At 43.2% G+C, this 12,704-nt stretch overlaps 1 protein-coding gene across 4 annotated transcripts in view; it reads left to right on the forward strand.

Moving 5' to 3' along the window:
• sptb (spectrin, beta, erythrocytic) overlaps window positions 1–12,704 on the forward strand; it is a 30,406-nt gene that overhangs the window by 15,688 nt on the left and 2,014 nt on the right. For 3 of the 4 annotated variants that reach the window (XM_048975738.1, XM_048975739.1, XM_048975741.1), the window contains 21 exons: window positions 33–789; window positions 1,105–1,307; window positions 2,653–2,743; window positions 2,875–3,021; window positions 3,274–3,537; window positions 3,918–4,133; window positions 4,228–4,317; window positions 4,792–5,070; window positions 5,484–5,614; window positions 5,777–5,981; window positions 6,105–6,328; window positions 6,856–7,006; window positions 7,548–7,792; window positions 7,903–8,041; window positions 8,139–8,223; window positions 9,125–9,321; window positions 9,755–9,816; window positions 10,516–10,579; window positions 11,349–11,593; window positions 12,306–12,479; window positions 12,569–12,611. In XM_048975738.1, coding sequence (XP_048831695.1) covers window positions 33–789; window positions 1,105–1,307; window positions 2,653–2,743; window positions 2,875–3,021; window positions 3,274–3,537; window positions 3,918–4,133; window positions 4,228–4,317; window positions 4,792–5,070; window positions 5,484–5,614; window positions 5,777–5,981; window positions 6,105–6,328; window positions 6,856–7,006; window positions 7,548–7,792; window positions 7,903–8,041; window positions 8,139–8,223; window positions 9,125–9,321; window positions 9,755–9,816; window positions 10,516–10,579; window positions 11,349–11,593; window positions 12,306–12,479; window positions 12,569–12,611 — 4,012 coding nt within the window. Of the gene's footprint in view, window positions 1–32; window positions 790–1,104; window positions 1,308–2,652; window positions 2,744–2,874; window positions 3,022–3,273; window positions 3,538–3,917; window positions 4,134–4,227; window positions 4,318–4,791; window positions 5,071–5,483; window positions 5,615–5,776; window positions 5,982–6,104; window positions 6,329–6,855; window positions 7,007–7,547; window positions 7,793–7,902; window positions 8,042–8,138; window positions 8,224–9,124; window positions 9,322–9,754; window positions 9,817–10,515; window positions 10,580–11,348; window positions 11,594–12,305; window positions 12,480–12,568; window positions 12,612–12,704 lie in introns of those variants that run through there. The other variant, XM_048975740.1, reaches the window with a different exon arrangement.

Consider the following 12,704-nt stretch of genomic DNA (forward strand, 5'->3'; position numbering starts at 1 on the left):
TGATGCTGAGAATGCTTTGTGTCTTTTCTCAGGTGGGATGCCTTCAAAGGAATGGTAGAGGACAAGAAACACAAAGTGGACTCTGCCCTTAGCCTCCACAACTATGGATTAGAATGTGATGAGACAAAAGCCTGGATCAAAGACAAGACACGTGTCATTGAGTCCACACAGGACCTTGGCAATGACCTTGCTGCAGTGATGACCATCCAAAGGAAGCTGTATGGGATGGAAAGGGACTTAGCAGCCATTGAAGACAAGCTTGCCTTCCTGCAGGGTGAAGCCAGCTTGCTAGCCAAGGATCACCCTGAGAATGCAGACGACATTTTCAGCAGACTGCGAACATTGGGCCAAGCTTGGGATGAGCTGAAGGCTACACTGAAGGCCCGGGAAGAGTCACTGGGTGAAGTTAGCAAACTGCAGACCTTCCTGCAGGATTTGGACGACTTCCAGTCTTGGCTGTTTAAGACTCAGAAGGCAACAGCGTCAGACGAAATGCCAACCACACTTCCAGAGGCGGAGCAGCTGTTGGATTTACATGCAGCTGTACAAACTGATATGTACAATCATGAGGAAGATTACCACCGTTTAAAAGACACAGGGATCGCAGTGACCCAGGATAAGACAGATCCACAATACCAACAGCTGGAGCAGAGGCTGAAGGGCTTGGATACTGGCTGGGGGGAACTGCATAAAATATGGGACAGTCGCAAGAACTTTCTGGATCAGGGCTTGGGCTTTCAGCAGTTTATGAGGGATGCCAAGCAGTCTGAGACCATCCTTAACAATCAGGTACACATTCATGGACATTTTGAAGCCATTGGCAGTGCCTTTGTACTTATGTCACATGAATATATTGCCCTTCTAGTTGGAAATAGGCTACTTAGTGACTCATGAGAAAAACTGATCAACCAAAGAACACTAATTTAGACTTACATACAAAGACAAAATGTTGGTTGTAAACTTGAAGTACATTATGATACTTTAACAGAGCATGTTTTCATTATTCAAAATTCTATGTTGGTATTAATCTGTGCCTGTTTTTAACCTATTTCATGACACCACCTCACCTTGCCGTACTGTGTCACTTATCCAAACTGACACCAGGAGTACACACTGGCCCACGCAGAGCATCCAGACACCCTTGATGGAGCAGAGCAAGTTCTTCGAAAGCATGAGGACTTCGTTACCACGATGGACGCAAACAGAGAAAAGATCTTGAACACTTTGGAAGGTGGACAAAAATTAGTGGAGAGTGGAAACCTCTATTCTGAGAGAATCAAAAACAAGATGGAATCTATTGAGGACAGGTTGGTCTATTATTTTAATTATTTTATGATTTGGTATTTATGAGATATCTCGATCGTGATTTTGAGATGTGGGATTTAAAATTAAAGTAACACATAGGATCTCTATAATGGCAAATTGTAGTGATTTTTATAAATCATCCATCCATCTATTTTCCCAACCGCTTATCCTACTGGGTCGCGGGGGGTCCGGAGCCTATCCTGAAAGCAATGGGCATGAGGCAGGGAACAACCCAGGATGGGGGGCCAGCCCATCGCAGGGCACATTCACACACCATTCACATCTATGGGCAATTTAGCAACTCCAATTAGCCTCAGCATGTTTTTGGACTGTGGGGGGAAACCGGAGTACCCAGAGGAAACCCCACGACGACATGGGGAGAACATGCAAACTCCGCACACATGTGACCCAGGCGGAGACTCAACCCCGGGCCGCAGAGGTGTGAGGCAACAGTGCTAACCACTGCAACACCATGCTGCCCTTCTATAAATCAGTAGAAGCTATTAATACTAAATATTATGTATATATTACTGTGAAAAAAATCGTAGGCAGTCAAAGAAGAAGTTCAAAGCTGTTTATCTGGGCAGTAAGTGTATATTTGCACAGAAAAAAAACACAATTCACCAATAGAATATATGCAAATGAACAATAATGCAATAAAACTAAAGAAATTCTTCTTCTTAGGTGGCTAGAACAACAGCACTGTGACACCCCAGCCATTCCAGTCGTTAAATTTCACTAGTAGCACACTTAATTAGTAAACTTAAATAGCTAAATAATTTTTTGAGGTATTGATTAGCCAAACATGGTTTACTGATATTCAAGTGAACGAATAAATGGGAGTATTGGATAGTCACTTGGGTAACTTTAAGAGAGGTTTTGAAATGGCTAAACTTTGATGGACATAATGTTATAATTATTATTCATTATTGGTAGCCAATTTGTGTGTGTGTGTGTGTGTTGAAAAAAAGAAAAAATATAAATATTATTTGCTCTTGTTATCATAACATTGTCTTATTGCACCAAGCCAGGCATTATCAGGGGTAAGAGTCGGTGATTCGCATTCATTTGACGATGCTGTCAGCATTGACTGCTTTTCCGCTTCAGCTCTCTGGTCCCATTGTGCTGCTAGACAGATGCTCTTGTGATAGATATTGATCGGAAAGTGCTTTTAGATAAGCAGCCTGGCTTGTCTGAGGGGAGTTATGCTCGCTAATAGTGTAATTCCTTGCAGTGCTAGTGATATGAGTAACGCTGGTGCACATCTTCATTTTAGACCTCCACACCGATATGGTCCCAGTGTGTGAGATTAGTATCGGCTCTGATATGTGTATTTAAACTTTGTAGATACAACACAAACCAGGGGAAGGCTAGGGAGGTGTCCCAGAAGCTGAAGGACAATCGTGATCTTCAGCACTTTCTGCAGAACACTCAGGATGTAAGTTTTGTTTCATATGTTCCAAAGCTATTTTGTGAAGTCCTTTATCTTGCATCTCAAATAACCACTTCCCATTTGAAATCTGCGTGTTCATTTTCCTGCTACCTTTCGCACTTCCTCGGACGCTGCAGCTCACACTGTGGATTAACGAGAAGATGCTGACCGCTCAGGACGCCTCGTACGACGAAGCGAGGAACCTCCACGGCAAATGGCAGAAACACCAGGCCTTCATGGCGGAACTGGCGTCCAACAAGGACTGGCTAAACAAAATTGATCAGGTGGGATAAAAACGAAATTGATATGTAGAGTCCAAGAGGAGAATAACCAGTTAGGAAAACTCTAACAGTTTGTGGTGTTTAGTCTGGAATCAGCTCAGTGCTTTACTTCTTCACATATTCAGTTATACTTTCAGTTTTGTTTTATGTTGTCGTCCTATTTCATTGTGTTGAAGACCCCAGACAGCAATGGTTTTATAGCAGTTTGTATAGACTATGCACTAATGATACCGATTCGCCCACGTGCATGTCTAGGAGGGGCACGAACTGATGCAGGCAAAGCCAGAGTTTGAGCCTGTGGTGAAGGAGCGCCTCTTAAAACTGCACAAGCTATGGAACGAACTGGAATGCACTACGCAGGAAAAGGCCCGTCTCCTGTTTGACGCCAATCGATCTGAGCTTTTCGACCAGAGCCTGTCGGACCTTAAGGATTGGTTGACAGTCCTGCAGCAGCAGCTGCAAGGCGATGAGGATGTTAAGGATCTGATCAGTGCCAACATCTTGCTCAAGAAGCATCAGGTGTGTGTGTGTATGTGTGTGTGTGTGTATATATATATATATATATGTATATGTATGTATCAATGATTATGTGCTTTAAAATTCTGTCCAGAACAGTGTTGGAGAAGTTACTCACAAAAGTAATTCTTTAAAGTAATCCAGACCGAAGTTTTGTTTCAACCAAACAGTGGAGCATAGAGAGTCACAGTCACAGAGGACTCAACTGGCTGGTTGAAACAAAACCCTGGTCTGGATTTGTACTTTCTGGACCTGAACTTTCCACCTCTGTCTTTAATTGAGCAACTTCCCCAGCACTGGTCCGGAAGCATCCCAGTAATATGCAGTCTTGTATAAAATACCCGAAAGTCACGCTAAATGCTTCTTTCTGATGTCCTACTCAGATGACAGAGAACCAGATAAGGGACAGAGGACGTGAGCTGGAGGAGCTACAGGAGGCAGTGCAGAGCATGAGAGAGGATCGTCCTGGGATGGAAGTGGAGCTGCAGACCCTGCAGCAGCAGTTCCAGCATGTCCTCACCCCACTGGCAGAGCGGCGGGGGAAGCTGGAAGCTTCCAAGACTGTCCATCAGTTCTTCCGGGACTTAGCTGACGAGATCGTAGGAGCTCTCTTGCCTTTTTGCCATGCAAATCTAAACCACATCTCCATGTTATAAAAGGGCATTGTAATTCTTATGGTGTCTCTCCTGGCAGCTATGGGTGGAAGAGAGGTTGCCGTTAGCAATGTCAGAAGAACATGGAAACAATCTCCAGTCAGTCCAGATGCTTCTCAAGAAAAACCAGGTAAACTAAACCAGGACAATAGAAAAGAAGTGTCTATCAACTTCCGGAAACCACTTGTCCTATTCAGGGTCATGGGGGTCCAGAGCCTGTCCTGGAGGCTACAGGCACGAGGCAGGGAACAAGCCAGGGGGGGGGGCAGCCCATCACAGGGCATACACACCAGTCACTCATACATACACACAGCTTGGTAACTCCAATCACCCTCAGCATGTTTTGGACTGGGGGGAAAACCGGATCACTTGGAGGAAACCCCTCAATGACAGAGAGAACATGTGAAGTCCACACACAGGGAACCCTGGTGGAGAGTGGAACCCGGGTCCCAGAGGTGACAGTGCTCCGCACTGCCCCACCATGCCACCCCGTCAAAGAACTACCTACACATAGATATTTACTGAAGTGGTGTTACATCCATAATCATCATTAATCGTGAATAATGCTGAACCTCTCACCTCCCTCACTGACTCTTTATCCCAGACCTTACAGAAGGAGATTGATGGCCACCAACCACGGATTGACGAGATCCTGGAACGTGGTTCGCGCATGATGGCAGCGGAGAGCCCCAAGCCTGTGAGGATTGAGGAGCAAATGAAGGAGCTGCAGGACGTGTGGACACGACTGCAGGAGGAGACCAACAAACGCAGAGACCGGCTGAACGCCGCCAAGCTGGCCCAGCAGTACTATAACGACGCAGATGAAGCAGAGGCCTGGATTGGAGAGCAGGAGCTCTACATGATTGCTGATGAGATGGCCAAGGTGACTGGTGCATTGACTAAACCTTTCTCTGAATCCGGTAAACCGATTAATAGGTTTGCATTAGAGACAAAATTGGATGAAAACTTAATATCATGATTATAGTAACCAGAATTATCACAGTATTATCAGTATTATCACGATATTGTTAAAATGTGCAGAAAATGTTCTAGAAGTACTGATATGCAAACTGCACTAATTTCACCGAGTTTTCCATTGAAAATCACAAATAAAATTAGCGGCGCTATGTACACCTTTTGTTTGCACAAATATCAAAATAATCACAATAATCACAAAACCAATACATGAAACATGAAACATGAAAACATGAAAACCATATCAAATGCTTATTAACATTAAAAATCTCTTGAGTGCCGTCGATTCCAAAGGGCAAAATTCCTTCTGTCTTACTGTAGGATGAGCAGAATGCAACGTTATTGCTGAAGAGGCACTCGACCCTGAAGCAGAATGTGGACGAATATGCGGAGTCCATCCAGCAGCTCGCTGACCGGGCCCAGAAGATGCTAGCTGAGGATCATCCGGATGGGTGCATAATTTCTATAAGTATTACATCTGCATCGATTTGTCTATTATTATTATTACCGCTTGCCCAATCAGAGTCACAATTGTAGAGAACCTGTTCTGGTAAGTATAGGCACAAAGCAGTGGAACATTGCCTATAATAATGTCTCTCTTAAACTTCTGGCAGGGAGGCTATTATTCGACGGCAAGGTCAAGTGGATAAGCAGTATGCCAGTCTAAAGGACTTAGCCGAAGAACGCAAGAAAAAACTAGACCATACCTGTCACCACTTCCAGTTGTGCCGGGAAGTAGAGGACCTGGAGCAATGGATTGCAGAGCGTGAGGTGGTGGCATCGTCACAGGAGATGGGCCAGGATTTGGACCATGTTACGGTACACAAAAGAGATCCCATGTAGTAATGCACGATCCATTGTCTTCGTCGAAGTGGTGTCTCTCCCATAAATTCTGAGTAGCATTTTTTGTTTTGTTTGTTTTTTTTTCTTCCATGAGAGTAGATCCTGCGTGATAAGTTCCGGGAATTTGCTCGCGAAACTGGGACTCATGGCCAGGAGCGAGTCGATGCTTTCAATCAGATTATCGACGTGCTGATTGAAGCTGGTCACAGTGAAGCAGCTACCATGGCTGAGTGGAAGGACAGTATCAATGAGAGTTGGGCGGACTTGCTGGAACTAATCGACACCCGTGCCCAGCTTCTCACTGCCTCTTATGACCTGCTGAAGTAAGTCAGATGAAGGACAGTATCTTTTTGCTTATGTAACATGTGAAAGATATTTGTTCTTTCAAGCAGCTAACATGGATAGCAGTGAGGCTGAATAACTACAGATTTGTAACGAAGTCGTGGGTGATATATCGATAAAATACCATTTCACGATTATGAACATTCATATCATCCTCAGTTTGAATATCATGAGTATCGTGATAAAGCCTAAACATTTGCTTTTTTGAATTGTTAACAGTTATAATTCACTATTTTTACACCAATTCCGTCAAGGTATGAGTCTCTTGCTGGTGTGATTTATCATTGTACCTGTCACATACTCCATAACTATTAGTAAAACAATTTGGTCATCATAATGAGAAAAACTCAAAGCCACCTGTCACATTTTTGTGTTTTCTACATAATAATTTTAGAATATTGTGACAAATATCAATATTAAGAAAGTCTCCGAAAATATCATCATACCATTTTTAGGACATATCTCCCAACCCAACTTATGCACTTGAGTTTTCCCCTGTGCATTTCAGGTACTTCTACGATGGAAAGGAACTCGTGGCCCAGATCCGGGAGAAGCAAACTCAGCTGCCTGATGACGTGGGTGAGGATTTCAGCAAGGCTGAGTCCTTCCATCGCATGCACGCTGCCTTCGAGAGGGATATCAGTACCCTGGGAAAGCAGGTACAGATATGCGGCAGAACCAGTCAGGACAAGCACGCTTGGAACTTCACATATCACTTTTATCATTTGCCATATTGTATTTAATTTTATTGCTTTCTTTGCTAAGTCTTTGATTAGAGTACCATTACAGGTAGTCCCCAGGTTACGAACGAGATCTGTTCCCTAGGTTTGTCTTTAAGTTGAATTTATAGTCGGGAAAATAATGATGCAATACGTAATAATAATTATACAGTAACAATAAAAATAACTGCATACTGTACTATACTGTACCTAAAGCCGATGAACCACTCAATGTTTTCACGAGCATCAGAAAATAGTGAGTGCGTTCATTATTGTGAAGTACATGTATTATATTTAACCCACATTTTTCATATAATAGCCTTTACGGGAGTGCATTCGTAAGTATGAGCTGTGCGTAAGTTGAGTTCTTAACGTTGGGACTGTCTATACCTTCTGTATATGTCTATTGTGTGACATCATTTGAACAAGTGGACTAAGTTTCAGACCTTCATCTCAAATTCACACTCTCCTGGTTCTGTAGGTCCAGCAGTTCCAGGAGACAGCGACCCGGCTACGTGCCCAGTATGCAGGGGAACAGGCTACTGCCATCCAGAACATAGAACAGGAGGTGGTGGAAGCCTGGAAGACCCTGCTTGATGCCTGCGATGGGCGGCGGTCCCACCTGCTGGACACGGCCGACAAGTTCCGTTTCTTCACTACGGTGAGGGACCTGCTGGCCTGGATGGAGAGCATCATCCAGCAGATTGAGACGCAAGAGAAACCCCGGTGAGAAGTCAAGATAAAACACACAGATACACTGTAACCAGAGGAAGAAAGGGAATAGACTCTGTGAGCAAGTGGCTGATTATGTGATTTGTACCTGCTCTCTTGCTTAGGGATGTCTCCTCGGTGGAACTATTGATGAAGTACCACCAGATAATCCGCTCAGAGATCGACACCAGAAACCCCAAATATAATGCCTGTGTCGAGCTGGGATGTTCCCTTCTGGCACGGCAGCATCGAGACTCTGCCGAGGTGAGATTTTTGAGGGTCACGGCTCATCTCCAAGCTGCTTTGAATATGTATCCCGTGAATCTTGCTGGGGCTTAATTACGATCATCTATTTGCACAGATCCGAGATAAACTGGATCAGCTACTAGAAAAGAATAAAGAGATGATGACAAAGTGGGATGAGAGATGGGACTGGCTCAGACTCTGTGAGTTCTATGCCGGCTTTTACACATTTCTTTGTAGTTTCACACTCCAGATTTAAAACTTTGAATCCGTAGAACTCAATAATATACACTTAGTGGCCGGTTCAGTAGCTATACCTGCAAGCTAATGCAAATAGGCTGCTCCTGCAACACAGTGAATCTTGTGGTTGCAGCTGAATGCAGCAGGCAGACCAGGTCAAGGGATTCATTTACAGTCCAGCTAAGCATTAGACTGACTACGACATCTGATCTAAGCAATTTCAAATGTGGTATAGTTGTTGGCGCCATACATGGTGGTTCCAGTATCTCAGAAACTGCCAACCACCCAAGATTTTACAGTTTACAGAGGAAAAAGTCACAGCGTTTAATGTGGCTGAAAACAGCTTGTTTATGAGAGGTCACAGGAGGTTGGCCAGACTCATGAAAGCTAACGGGAAGGACATGAAAGCAAAAGTAACAGTAGTGTACAGAAAGGCGTCTCTGAACACACATGGTCTACACTCTCATGAAAAAAATGGTAAATTTTTTTTACCATTTTTCAGTTGTACTTTTTTAATTGTACCTTTTAAGGTACAGAAAGGGACTCAGAGAAACATCCCAAAGGTACAAACAGCATTAATGTACCATCAATGGTACAGAAATGTTTCTCAGAGTTTATTTCTGCAACTTACAAAATACAATTACCTACAGCTAAGGTTATATTTGGCAAACCCTTGAGGGTACAGCCCCAGTGACAAGAAAAGGTACAAATTTTTACCCTTTTTTGTGAGAGTCTACCCTTGAGGCAGTTCTGAAGGCAATAGTGAATCCAACACAATATTAGCTCGGTGTACCTAATAAAATGGCCACTGAGTGTATAATGCTTCATAAAGGTTCTATCACTCGCCTCTGTGCTCTTCCCCAGTGCTGGAAGTGTGCCAGTTTGCACGAGATGCCTCTGTGGCAGAGGCATGGCTGGTTGCACAGGAGCCATATGTAGTGAGTAAGGAGGTCGGCCAGACAGTTGACGAAGTGGAGAAGTTGTTAAAGAGACATGAGGCCTTCGAAAAGTCCTCCGCCACCTGGGAGGAGCGTTTCGCTGCGTTGGAACGCCTCACCACGGTCCGTGAGTGTTCTGCGCGTGCGAGTGTGATGGTTCTTCCTTATTTCAGCCATTCACAGCTGTGTGATCTAGAGTTGTGTTGACCTCCAGACTGTGCTATCTTTTGTGTGCATAGATTTTTGACTGCACCCCTTGACTGCCTGTGTGTCTTAAAATAAAACTGCATTTGTTAGATACCCATACTGTTCTATATTTGTCCGCACATGTCAAATCTAGTGACTTTGGCTATCTGTGCATGATCTTCTGACATTCTCTGTGTAGTTCCCTGATTGTCTATGGCTGTGCATGACTATTCATCAGATCTGTTGGGTCTCTTCGGTTGTGTGTGTGTGTGTGTGTGTGTGTGTGTGTGTGTGTGTGTGTGTGTGTGTGTGTGTGTATGATCTCTTGACTGATTGTTTTGTTGGTTATTGGTTTTTTATGCATCCTTAGCTGGAACTGCTGGAGCTAAGGAAACAGCAGCTAGACATGCAGACCCAGCTGCAGGACAGCAGGTCTGCAACACCTCCACCAAAGAACACTCCATTCACGCACTTTCATCTCTGCCTTCTTGGTGGTGCTTTTTTAGAGAAGAATTAGTTATGTGCAGTAACAGAGGTGGATAGTTCAGGTGCAAAAAGTACAAATCCAGTCCAAGATTTTGTTTCAGCCAACCAGCTGAGTCCTCTGTGACTGTGACTCTATGCCCAACTGGTTGGTTAAAATGAAACCTTGGTCTGGATGTTTAATTTCTGGATCTGAACTATTCAGCTCGTCAACAGTGAGTTTGCAGTTTGTAGCAGTGATGCGACAGTTTAATGCAAGGGTGGGCAATCTTATCCAGAAAGGCATTTTGTATGCAGGTTTTCATTGCAACTCCCTCATTAGATTACTAATTAGAGGACTGATTGGTTGAAGAGGCCTCACACCTGGTTTTGAACCGCTGACCTCAAGGTTATCCCAAAACCCTGCATACACACCGGCCCTTTGCGGATAAGACTGCCCATCATTGGTATAATGGCTAAAATGCATTAGATTTTGAGGTGTTGCTGTCTATGACATTTCATGTAAGAAGTTATATTTTATTTATAAGTTTTTTCAGTTCATTGAGCAGGATTTTTGCAGGCTCTGTTTTAGCTTTGTTGCATTTATTTTTCACTGCATTATATTCCATGCAAAAGAATTCACACTCTAAACATTGACTCCCCCCCTAGGAGAGAAGACACAGGGTTTGTGGAGGAATCCTCTCAGATGGTTACTGTGGAGGAGCCATCTTTGGTCAGTCCTGCGTTCTTTTCGTATGAATCTTGTTGCAATGTATTATGTAATAATGCCGTATTATGTAATAACTTGACAAAATGTAACAAATTTTCACTTCATTATGTAATAACATCCACATTTTGTAATAATCTGTTGCATTTTCCAATAGACAGCTTTAATGTCATATGTAATACATTTCCCTGCATTTTGTAATAAACCACAATGGATGTCTTCATTAACACTTTGTCAGGTTATTACATAATGCTTTGTAACAGACCTTCATCGGTATTTTAAGGAAATCTGTAAAAGTGGTGACCTTTACATAAAATTTGATGCAAACAGACCCTGTAGGCTCTGTTGAGTACATTTTTAAATTTGCGATCTTGAAGATTCACTGAGCTGATTTGTTAACACAAATGACTTGATATTCCATCCAAAAATGTCTGTATGCTGTATGTTGACATTATTATGATTTTTTTTGGTAAATATTCATTAAATGCGGTGCAAATTAAACTTGGTAATGTTCACAAAAGTCAAATTCTATATTGTGTGAAATGCACATTTATATTCATTATTACTAACAAAGTCAAATGTGGGGCTTTGTCAAATAATTTAAAAAAATATATATTGTCCAAATGACAGAATTAGGCCTTTTTTATAGCCAGTTCTTAGCTTAAATATAGTGTTACTTATGAAAACGATAAAGAAATCTACATTTTATGAAGACAATATTTATAATTGAAAGGTATTTGTGTGCATTTTCACTTTCGATTGTGCCTGTTCCCAGTCTGCCCCGGCGGCTGTAGAACCCACCCCCAGCCAGTTGGAGGCATCTGCTGAGGAGCTGACAGCAGCAGTGGCTTTGGAGGTCGATGAGAGCAGCCCTGAAGAAGACCTTCAGAAGCTGACCAAGGAGACCAAGGAGGCAGCCACGCTCCCCATGGGGGCCCCGAGAGGCCAGGCTGTGCTTTTGGAGGGGACCCTGGGCCGCAAGCATGAACTGGAGGCAACTGGAAAGAAAGCTTCCAACAGGTCTGAGTTCAGATTTCAGTCCTGTTTTTCTTCATATCAATGCCGTTATATTTGAGTAACCCAAGAGCAACTGCAGTGAACTACTTTTCTATATTAAATTTCACATACTGACTGCATGGCTGATACAGAATCTGAAGAGTTGACACATGAATACATTTAAGTCAGTTTTATATTAACATATATTAACAATTGGATCTTATGCTGCAAATTTTATAGCAGGTGTAACAAAAAATACAAAATGATGTGGTTGTATAGATGATGTGTATTTGGACAGTACAGCTGAGTGAGGACACTGGGACCTCACACCTCTGTGTTTATGGACTTACTCCCTTGTTTCCCAAAACAAACTAGGCGAATCCGTAAATGGCGTGATTATGTGTGAGATGATGTGGCCACATGGCATCCCATCTAGGGTGTCCTTTGCCTCATGCCCCTAGTTTCATCACAACCCTGACCTGTGGTTATGGGAAATAGATGAATATATTATACTAGGGCCGTAGGAATCGGGGGGATGTAAGATGTGTGCTTTGTTTTGTTCTGATCTGCGTTGCACCATGGTCCTGGAGGAACGTTATCTCATTTCACTGTGTGCTGTGTGTATGGTTGAAATGACAATAAAAACCTACTTGACTTGAATTTCATGCTGCAGATGGTAGATCAGAAGTGACAGAGGAATAAACGTGTTTTGTATGCGTGTTTCTCAATCTGCTAGGTCCTGGAACAACTTGTACTGTGTGCTGAAGCCGGGACAGCTGTCAGTCTACAAGGATGTTAAGAGCTTTGGTGGTGGTGTCACCTACCATGGAGAAGAACCCCTGATCCTTAGCAACGCCATTTGCGAGGTTCTTACCAGTTACAAGAAGAAGAAGCTGGTATTCAAGCTGCGGTAAGAATCCAGCGTGAGAACCATGGAGCGGCTAAGATTTCCATTAGTTTTTCGAAAGTTAATTTTTCATCTCGGTTTCCCTTTTACAGTTTAGCAGATGGGAGCGAGTATCTGTTTCAGTGTAAAGATGAGGTGAGTAAGCCTGAGATGAACGCTTGTCGAAGTGAACGTAACACCAGTGTGACTTTAAGAGATGCTTTACCCGAATGAGATGGCAGCAGCCAA

Source organism: Brienomyrus brachyistius, chromosome 14, assembly GCF_023856365.1.
Source record: "Brienomyrus brachyistius isolate T26 chromosome 14, BBRACH_0.4, whole genome shotgun sequence".
Taxonomy (NCBI): domain Eukaryota; kingdom Metazoa; phylum Chordata; class Actinopteri; order Osteoglossiformes; family Mormyridae; genus Brienomyrus; species Brienomyrus brachyistius.